Source organism: Ictidomys tridecemlineatus, chromosome 5, assembly GCF_052094955.1.
Source record: "Ictidomys tridecemlineatus isolate mIctTri1 chromosome 5, mIctTri1.hap1, whole genome shotgun sequence".
NCBI lineage: Eukaryota > Metazoa > Chordata > Mammalia > Rodentia > Sciuridae > Ictidomys > Ictidomys tridecemlineatus.
Window position 1 is genome coordinate 9,085,502 of NC_135481.1, and position 11,124 is coordinate 9,096,625.

Below are 11,124 nucleotides of genomic sequence, written 5' to 3' on the forward strand. Positions count from 1 at the left end.
AGGAGGTCATTATTCTACTTACCATACAATCTCATCAATCTCAATAAACAAAGGACACAAAGAGGCATTTCCCGGAGTAAGAAACATATAAAGCTTTTATTCATTGAGGCAATGCAAATTAAAGTCACAATGAAATACCATTACACATTGGGCCCACGGTGGTACATGCCTATAACCCACTTCAGCACCACATAAAAATAAATAAGTGAAGTAAAGGTATTATATCCAACTACACTAAAAAATAAAATATTTAAAACAAACAAACAAACAAAATAGCTGGGAATGTCTCTCAGAGGTAAAGTGCCAAAAAAAAAAAAAAAAAAGAAGGAAGGAAGAAAACAGATACACATCTACACATCACATTGGCAAACATTTTAAAAACTAATAACCAAGCCTGGCACAGTGGTACATGCCTGTAATCGAAGAGATTCTGGAGACTGAGGCAGGAGAATTGCAAGTTTGAGGCCAGTCTTGGCAACTAGTAAAGCCCTGTCTCAAAATAATAAATTAAAAAGGGCTATGGATATGGCTCAGTGGTACAGCATCCTGGGTTTAGCTGAGTGTGGTGGCAAAGCAGCTCAGGAGGCTGGGGAAGGAGAATAGCAGGAGTTAGGACTGCCTCAAAACAAAACAAACAAACAAACAAAAACTGGCTGGGGATGTGGCTGGTGCTTCTGGGTTAAATCCTTGGTACCAAAAAAAAAAGAGGACCCTTGGGTTTAAACTCCTGTACTGCAAAACACAAACAACCTAACAATAACAACAAAAATAACCAAGCATTTATGAGAATATGAAGAAAAGGGGATTCTTTTTTTTTTAAGAGAGAAACAGAGAGAGAGAGAGTCAGAGAGAGAATTTTCATATTTATTTTTTAGTTTTCGGCGGACACAACATCTTTGTATGTGGTGCTGAGGATCGAACCCGGGCCACAGGCATGCCAGGCAAGCGCAATACCGCTTGAGCCACATCCCCAGCCCTCTTTTTTTTTTTTTTTAATACCTTTATTCTATTTATTCATTTGTATGTGGTGCTGAGGACCGAACTCAGGGCCTCACATGTGCTAGGCAAGCGCTCTACTGCTGAGCTATCACCCCAGCCCCAGGCAATTCTTATATAGTCCCAAAGGAATATAAATTCATACAATCTTTTTGGAAACAATTTGGCAATATCTACTAGGGTTGACTAGAAACTCTCCTACAATGTATACTGGAAACTACTGCATATGTGCAACATATGACATGTATAAAAATGTTAATGGCAATTTTGCTGAAAACAGTCCCTCCAAAGAAATCCAACAATAACAAAGCCAACAGGAAAATGGATTAATAAATGAGTCAAACAAAGACTATTACACGATAGGGAGAAAAGCAATTATAGCTACACATAACAAACTCCAATCAATGTCTTGTCTTCTATGAAACACTTCTGAAATATCAGGGTGCACACAAATTAAGATCTTGTTAAAATGAGATTGAGTCTCAGGAATAGGGCCTGAGAGTCTGCATTTCCAACAAGCTCTCTGTTGATCCACAGGTTACACTTTGAATAAACTCGGTCTTCAGGTGTGCGGCTTAGAGGTAGAGTGCTTGCCTAGCATGGGTAAGGTTCTGGGTTCCATCCCCAGCACCTAATATTAAATATATATGTGTGTGTATGTGTATGTGTATATATACATATATTTGTATGTATAATGATGAAAAAATTTTTAAACAAAATAATAAACACAAAATTCAGGAGAAGAGCTGGGTGGAGTGGTGCACATCTGTAACCCCAGCAACTCCGCAGGCTGAGGCAGAAGAATCACAAACTCGAGAATGGCCTGGTCAATTGAGTAAGAAACTGTTTCAAAATTAAAAAAAAAAATTAGATGGGCTGGGGAATGTAGCTCAGTGGTAGAGCGCCCCTAAAAAATACCGCCAAAAAAAAAAAAATCAGGACAGGAGATCCCGTTACCTTTGGAAGGAGAAAGAGGCTGGATTAGGTAAATGAAATGGTTCAATTGTTCTTAAATATGCTGTTGAGTACACGAGTATGCATTATACACGATAACTTACATGTTACATATATATTTTCCAGCTAGCAAATACTGCATTAAAAAAAAAAAAAAAAAGACAATAAAAAACAAAGTGATCAGAGTAGAAGCTAGATGGCGTCAGAGGCCTAGGTTAAAAGGGAGTTAGTCCCGCTGCGCTCAAACGTAATTTTCATATCCAACTAGCTCAAACGGCGTTCAATACTCGGTGGCCAGAAATCCAAGCTAATTCGTTCGAGGCTAGACTAAAGGGTTAGGACTTGTACTAACAGTCCAAGTTTCTCAAATTCGCTGTATTTCGTGAAACCACCTGGCACTTGTTAAAAATACAGATTTCCAGTCAGGCGCAGTGGCACACGCCTGTAATCCCGGCGACTAGCTAGGTTGAGTGATGATGGCGAGTTCGAGTCCCGGGCAATTTAGTGAGACCCTATCTCAAAATAAAATAAGGGCTGAGGATATATCTCCGTGGCAGAGCACCCCAGGTTCAATACCCAATACCACGGAGCTGGGGAGGGAGGAGAAAAAATTAAAAATACAGCTTTTGCAGACAGTTCCGCAATAGATTCCGATCTTATGAGTGTAGGAAGTGGCCAGGGAATCCGCATGCCATAGGTTTAGTGCAGTCCAGCCCTGTTTGGCAAGGGGAAACGGCTCTGCTCGCCTGGTGAAAGACCTAGCAGTCGCTGGCGGAAGGCTGGCTGTTCGGTCAGCCTCCGCCGCAGGGTAGTCGCGAGCGCAGTGAATCCAATTTAAAGAGACGGTCATCACTCCCTTCCCGCGGAATTGGCCTCCCCAGGTTTTCGGGGAAAGCCTCTGCTGAGAGTCCCCAAAGGGTAAAAATCTGAGAGGAAATTGTTACTGCACTAGAGGATGCATTCTCGGTTACTATGATCCCTAAAGTCGCCTCTGGATTCTCCTTCACTGGCCACCAGGGGCACTTCTCACGCCTCCCCCCACCCCGCCCGCCCACGAGAACGACACAAGAAACGCGAGATACCGATGCAAAGGTGTGGCCCAACTCTGACCAACGGGGTTGGGGGGCGTGGCTTCTAGCCTTTCTTTCATTGGCCCAGGGCCTTCAAGGAACTCGGTATTCAGGCGTTGCTGCGGTAGTCGCTCGGGCGTCTGAACGCGCTTTCAATTTAGCTTGTCGCTCTTTCGGCTGCCGCCATCATGGTGCGGAAGCTTAAGTTCCACGAGCAGAAGCTACTGAAGCAGGTGGACTTCCTGAACTGGGAAGTCACTGACCACAACCTGCACGAGTTGCGCGTGCTGCGGCGTTACCGTCTGCAGCGGCGCGAAGACTACACCCGGTACAACCAGCTGAGCCGCGCGGTGCGCGAGCTGGCGCGGCGACTGCGCGACCTCCCCGAGCGTGACCCGTTTCGCGTGCGTGCCTCTGCCGCGCTTCTGGACAAGCTGTATGCTCTCGGTCTGGTGCCGACGCGCGGATCGCTCGAGCTCTGCGATTTCGTCACAGCCTCGTCCTTCTGTCGCCGCCGCCTTCCCACAGTGCTCCTCAAACTGCGCATGGCACAGCATCTCCAGGCTGCTGTAACTTTCGTGGAGCAGGGCCACGTGCGTGTCGGCCCGGACGTGGTTACCGATCCCGCCTTCCTTGTCACTCGCAGCATGGAGGATTTTGTCACCTGGGTCGATTCCTCCAAAATCAAGAGGCACGTGCTGGAATACAATGAGGAGCGCGATGACTTTGATTTGGATGCCTAGCAGATCTCGCCGCGTCTGCCTTTTACAGATGAGAAAGTTGAAGCCTCATACTGGAGATTCTGAATGCCTTTACCAAGAGCACCGGTCTTGGGTTCTTAAAAACTTGGCTTCTTAATTGCAGGTCACAGTAGCGGGAGTGGGGAGGTTTGTTCCTGTTTTCCAGGACATTTTCTCAGAACTTGGATCACTGACTATTAAATGACTGCCTTGGGAGACAGTGGGGATTGTTAGCTGTTTTTGCCTGAAGCATTGTGTAAAAGCTGTAACGTTGCCTTCTCCTCCCTTTCCTTTATCATTTTGTACTAGGAATATTTGGTTCAATTTATTTAACTCAGTATTTGTTCCTGATCGTCATTAACCTGTGTACATATGGAGAGTTTGGGCTCAAGTTCGTATAAAATGGGTTGAGACTTTTCACTTGTAATCCTAGCTACTCTGGAGGTTGAGGCAGGAGGATCATAAGTTGGAGGTCAGCCTGGGGGCTAGGACAAATTTAAAAAAAAAATGCTTGCCTAGAATTTGCTAAACCCTGGGTTCAATCCTCAGTCAGGCAAAAGAAAAAAAGAAAAGACTTTAGTGTTAAGAGTTCCTTTCCTCCTGTAAAGAAACACTTTCCCTAGTACCAATAAATGGCCCAACCATTTTGTAAATGCAACTTTTCTTATGGTTTTCTTACATTGGGATGACCTTATCTATAAATCTTCTTGTCCCAAGAATCTAGAGGGGTAGGATCACCAGTGGTCCATCTGTGGGTGAGGTCTGCAATGGGCCACATGTGGAGCTGCAGGATGTTGTACAGGACTGGACAAAGTTGCTGCTTTACCAGTCAGTTCCTTGGAATGAATGTTTTGGCAGAGCTCTTCTCTGCAGGAAGAATCCAGCCCCAGGAAATCTTGTATTAGAGGGCTGAAGCCTTTGCTTGCCTAAGGAAATAATCACCTTGTAACGTGGCCATCTAGCGGTTAGAAGTGGCCCAATAGGTTCCTGGAAACATGTTCTTAGGAGGGATAAAGCTGTGCTTAGCCATCCCATGTGCTCAGTCCCCTCGCCTCAAAAAAAATGGAGTGGTAGAAAATTAAAAAGGAGAGTAGAGAGCATACCAAATACCTGGACTTCAAAAAGGAAAATAAATAGAATGCTGAGGCTAGTAGGTGGGCTTTTACATGTGCCTTCAGTTCTCCAGGTGTGAGGCAGCATTTAGTGAAGAAACAAGGTGGTGACATGAGATGATAATCACAAATGCTTCTATATGATACATAGTTGTGAGTGTATTATATTAACCCATTTACTTCTCCCAACAATCCTATGATATGGGGAGATTCAATTATTCTCCACTTTTCAGATGAAAGGAATTGCAGCAGAGATCAGTCAAAATATTAAGATTGTATGGCCATAAGTGTCAGACTGGAATCATAATCTTTTATAAGAGACTATCAGTGGGATTGGGGATGTAGTTCAGTGGCAGAGTGCTTGCCGAGTATGCAAGAGGCCCTGGGCTGCACTGCAAACAAACAGAAAAAGAGACTATCAGTGTCAGAACAACTGGTCCTTAGGAGTGAGTCGGTTTAAAGAGTCTCTAAACTTGAGTTTCTAAGTCAGCACAGAAAACCAGCAGCATTAGGCAATGTGATTGATCTCACCAAATTGCTGTTTTAAAGGGCTGAGGCAGATGTAAGCATTAAACTGGGAAGGCTTCAGGGAAAAGGTGGTGTTCAAGTTACTCTTCCCCAGAACTCTGCAAGCTATATTTTATCCATATTCTCAATTTGTGAAAAAACTGGGACAAGAATTTGTCCCGGCTGGAGGTCATGTCCAGGCTCCTGTGACTCCAAAGGCCATAATTTTTTTTTTTAAGAGAGAGAATTTTTTTTTTAATATTTATTTTTTAGTTCTTGGCAGACACGACATTTTTGTTTTGTATGTGGTGCTGAGGATTGAACCCCGGGCCGCACACATGCCAGGCGAGCGCACTACTGCTTGAGCCACATCCCCAGCCTGAGAGAGAATTTTAATATTTATTTTTTAGTTTTCGGCGGACACAACATCTTTCTTTGTATGTGGTGCTGAGGATCGAACCCTGGCCACACTAGTGCGCTACCGCTTGAGCCACATCCCCAGCCCCAAGGCCATATTTTTTTCAGTGCTGTCCCTTTATTGTAAGAAAATCTGACTCCTCAGCTCTAATAGCTGAATACAGTCTCTGCCCATTTGAAGGAGCATTCTTAGAACTTCCAGGCTTATGGATCTTACAGAGGGAGAGAAAGGTGGCTCTTAGAAGGTAGGCCCTCCAGTGACCACGCCTTGGGAGTAGTTGGAGCCTGCACCATGACCCAAGCAGATAAAACATCTATAAATTCTCTTGAAGTAAACTGGGTCCAGGGATTAAGATGATAGGAAATATAATGGCTGGCTGCCTATACATGGGTCATCTCTGGGTTCCTCATTATTCTCATACTCAGAACTTCCAGAAGGTTCAACACAGCCATTGAAACCAGGCCTTGTGCTTTATCCCAAGGTCCTACCATTATGAAGCATGATCATAATATTTTCCATAGCCACTGACCACTCACTCTGTTGTGTATCAAAAGAATGTTACCCTGCCAAAACAGAGGCCTACCCTTTGCTTCTAGGAGGTCATTTCTAGTCCCTTTGCATGCCATGTTTAATGGGAGTGTCTTTGTTTGCCTAGGAACCTTGGTTGGACCAGTGAGTAATTACTGAAGGGTGAGTGCTTTGTGTCATGGATCAGATCTCCTGAGCAGCTGGAAACTAGAAAATTCAAAGTAATATTATTTTTTATTATAATCAAGTAATAATGTACTTTGTGAATTTTCTAGTTGTTTTTGTATTATGGTTAAGCAGACATATCATATAATTTACCATTGGGAAGATAAAAGGAAAATTACAATGAAAACATTGAAAGAGCTTTGGAAATGGAGTCTGGAGACCATTAGGATACTGGACAATTCCAACAGCTGCCTGGAATATGATCTTCCATCACTTCTACCCTTTGTAAGCATCTGGAACAACCAAAGTGAGGTGGCTATACAGCTATATAGTACCCAGAGCTCAAAACGCAAATTACGAGATTATCAGCTAGAGTGGTGCACCATGACACACGGTGTAATCCCAGTGACTGGGTAGGCAGGAGGATCACAAGTTTGAGGCCAACCTCACCAATTTAGTGAGATGCTGTTTTAAAACATAAAAAGGGGACTGGGATTGTGGCTCAGTGGTAGAGCGCTTGCCTAGCATGTATGAAGCACTAGGTTCGAAAATAAGTTAATAAATAAAATAAAGGTCCATTGACAATTTAAAAAAAAAAAAAAAAAGAACATAAAAAGGGCCGGGCATGGTGGCACATGCCTGTAATCCCAGGGGTTTAGGAGGCTGAGATAAGAGAATCACGAGTTTAAAGCCATCTTCAGCAACTGGAAGGCACTAAGCAACTCAGTGAGACCCTATCTCTAAATAAAATTCAAAATAGGGTTGGAGATGTGGCTCAGTGGTCTAGTACCCCTGAGTTCAATCCCCAGTACCAAAAACAAACAAAGGGCTGAGGATGTAGCTCAGTGGTAGGGCACCTGCCTAGAGTGTGTGAGGACCTGGATTAAATTCTGCCTCTGCACCCCCGCAAAAAAATCACAAAAGTGTTACCAACCAGGCATTATTGCACATGCCTGTGATCTCAGCTACTCTTGAAGCTAAAACAGGGGGATTGCAAGTTTGAGGTCATGCATGGGTAACTAAGGGCTGGGGATGTAGGTCAGTGGGAGAGTGCCCCTGGGTTCAATTCCAGTACTGGGGGCAGCAGGGAGTTACTAGACTCATGACTTACGGACATTTCCATTCTGTTTACACATTTTTTTTTCCAGTACTGGGGATTGAATCCAAAGGTTTTAACCACTGAGCCCGATTCCCAGCCTTATATATTATATATATATATATAAATATATATATATATATATATATATATATATATTATATATATAAATATATATATTTATATATATATATATATAATATATATATTTTTAAAGTTTAATCTTAACTGGGAGCTTCTTTTTTTTTTTTTAGTTGTAGATAGACATAATGCCTTTATTTTATTTGTTTATTTTTATGTGGTGCTGAGGATCAAACCCAGTGCCTCATGCATGCTAGGCAAGCACTCTGCCATTGAGCTACAGCCCCAGCCCTATATTTTATTTTGAGACAGGATCTCATTAAGTTGTTCAGGGCCTCACTAAGTTGCCAAGTCTGGCTTTGAACTCATGATCTTCCTGCCTCTGCCTCCGGAGCTGTTGGAATTATAGGCATGTGCTACCATGCCTGGTTTACACTTTTCTTTTTTTACTTTGTAACTGGGTCTCTGGACTGGAACTTTCCATCATGTATCTATGTCACAAATCCTGTGGACTGTTTGGCTTTGGCTGCCTAGAACATAGCAATTACGGAGAGAGAACATATTGTATGTCAAAATTATCTTGTACTATCTCAAGCCCTTTAGAAAAATAGCCATTTTACTTTTTTATTATTATTATTTTTAGTTGTAGATGGACACAATACCTTTACTTTATTTATTTATGTGGTGCTGAGGATCAAACCCAGTGCCCCACGAATGAGAGGCAAGTGCTTTACCACTGAGCCACAACCCCAACCCTTATTTTTTAAACTTTTTTTTTTAGTTGCAGATGGACACGATGCCTTTATTTTGTTTATTTATTTTTATATGGTACTGAGGATCAAACCCAGTGCCTCACACATGCTAGGCAAATGCTCTGCCACAGAGCTACAACCCCAGCCCATCCAAAATTTTTTTTAATTTGAAATTTTTTTGTGGTACTAGAGTTTGAACCCAGGACCACATGGGTTAGGCAAGCATTATCCCACTAAGATACACCCCTGGCCCCAAAAGTTCTAAATTTTGATAAAGCCCAACTTATCTATTTTTCTTTTGTTACCTGTGTTCATAGTATTAGACCCAAAATATCTTTGCTAAACCAGTGTCATAAGGATTTTCTTCTAAATATTTTATGGTTTAAGTGTTTACATTTAAGTTCTGGTTGTTTTTTCATAAAACTCATTTTAGAATAGTTTTAGATTTACAGAAAAATTAATGAAAGAGTACAATACAATGTTTCCATAAACCCCACACCCAATTTCATTTTGACTGTTACTAGGGCTGGGGATATGGCTCAGTTTGTACAGTGTTTGCCTCGAATACACAAGGCCTTGGATTTGATTCCTCGCACCACAAAAATAAAACATAAAACAAATTTCCCCTTTTACTAACATCTAGCTCATTATGGTACATTTATCACAATAGACCAGCTACTGGTGATATGTTAACTAAAATCCAAACTTCAAGGGTTGGGGATATGGCTCAGTGGTCTAGTGCCCCTGAATTCAATCCTTGGTACCGCCCCCCCCCACCCAAAAAAAGTCCAAGCTTCATTCAAATTTCCTTTGTTTTTATCTAATTTTTTTTTTTTCTGTTCCAGGATTCCTCCCAGGACAAATGCTACTTTAGATTTAGTTGTCCTGTTTCTTTAGGCTCTCTTAGCTCTGAGTTTCTCAAACTTTTCTTGTTTTTGATGACCTGGAGAGTTTGTTTCATTTTTACAAGACTGGGGACTGAGTCCAGTGCTGCTCTATCGCTGAGCCAATCTGCAGCCCTCTTTACTTATTTATTCATTTTATATATTTAATTTTTTTTTTTAGTACTGGGCTGGAGTTGTAGCTTAGCAGGAGAGCACTTGCCTGCAATGTGTGAAGCCCTGAATTCAGTCTTCAGCACTGCATATAAATAAGCAAAAGATCCATTGACAACTAAAAACAACAACATCAAAAAATATTACTGGGGTTTAAACCCAAGGGAACTTTAAATTTGAGCTACATCCCAGCCCGCCCCCCCACTTCACTTTTTGAGACAGGATTTTCCTAAATTGCTTAGGATTTTGCTAAATTGCTGAGGCTGATCCTGAACTTGTGATCCTCCTACCTCAGCCTCCAAGTGGCTGGGAATACAGGCATGCACCACCACACCCAGCTTCTTCAGGTAGTTTGTAAACTGCCTCTCACTGGGATTGGGTATTCTGTTTTTTTGTTGTTGGGTACTGGGGACTGAAGTCAGGGGCACTCAGCCTCTGAGCCACTGGGATTACAGGCCTGTGCCATTGCACCTGGCTGTGATTTTCATTCTTATTCATTTTTTTTTTTTTTTGGTACTAGGGATTGAATTTAGGGGCACTCAGCCACAGAGCCATATCCCCAGCCCTATTTTTGTATTTTATTTAGAGATAGGTGATAAACTCAACTTAATTCCCTCTTAAGATTGGGATCCATCTCATCACAAAGGCATAAAAAATTAATTTTGGCTTTACTATAAATTACTGAGATTTCTAAACTTGCTTGGAATGCCTACTCGTGCCTTGAACTCACCCAGGCCTGGTTTTCCCTGACCAGATAACAACCCTCTCTGAAACCTTAGTGGCTCCTCATAAATTCTGATGTTGGGATCTAAATTTACTCCCTAAGTGCTGAACCATTTAGTCCATTAACTACACTACCTGCCTTTGTATTCTGCTTGTCAAAACACTCCGTTCTCAAGACACCCCTGTTTTGCAACTTTTTGTGCCATAAAACTGAGCTTCTAGAGCCAGAGGACTGTCTTCTATTCCCACGGATTTTGGGAGAGGGACGGTCCTGGCTAGTCGGAATAACAAGCTTGCTTTAATTTGATTTAAATTGGAGTTGGAGGTCTTTTCTTTGTGTGGTGGTTTAACAACAGGGTCTCACTGAGTTGTTTGCGCCTCACTTTTGCTAAGGCTGGCTTTGCCATCCTCCTGCCTTAGCCTCCTGAGCCACTGTGATCTTCATTCTTATCTAACCTGTTGTTGCTAATCAGGTCAGGCCCTGGTCACCTGGGTGTGACTAGGTCCACACTGTCCTGGGCTCCCAGCATTGTTCACTGGAGCTGTTATCTAAAGTTCTTCATCTCTGCCCCTGCTTTGATCTCTATTCAGGCTAAATTAAGGAATATGAAGTTTATTGTTTTCTCTTTCCACAAACTTTCTCCATCACTACTCTAAATGGAAAAGCAATTACAGTTGAAACAAACAAGTATAAATAAGTACAATTTAAACAGAACATGTTAGCTGGGCACAGTGTGGCATGCCTAAAATCACAGCTACTTAGGAGGTTGAGGCAGGAAGTTCAGCTTGGGCAATATAGTGAGACCCTGTCTCAAAATAAAAGGGCTGGAGGTATAGCTCAGTGGTAGAGCACTTGCTTAGCATACATGAGGCTCTAGGTTCAATCCCTAGTATCAAAGAAAAAGTCTTGATGTAGGTAGGACTCAC

At 42.4% G+C, this 11,124-nt stretch overlaps 1 protein-coding gene across 1 annotated transcript; it reads left to right on the top strand.

Annotated features, from left to right (window-relative positions):
* Positions 1 to 3,111: 3,111 nt before the first annotated feature.
* On the top strand, positions 3,112 to 4,418 carry Imp3 (IMP U3 small nucleolar ribonucleoprotein 3). The gene has a single exon (XM_005316824.5). It carries the CDS (start codon positions 3,209 to 3,211, stop codon positions 3,761 to 3,763), a length of 555 nt encoding a protein of 184 aa, XP_005316881.1. The 5' UTR covers positions 3,112 to 3,208; the 3' UTR covers positions 3,764 to 4,418.
* The last annotated feature ends 6,706 nt before the right edge of the window (positions 4,419 to 11,124 follow it).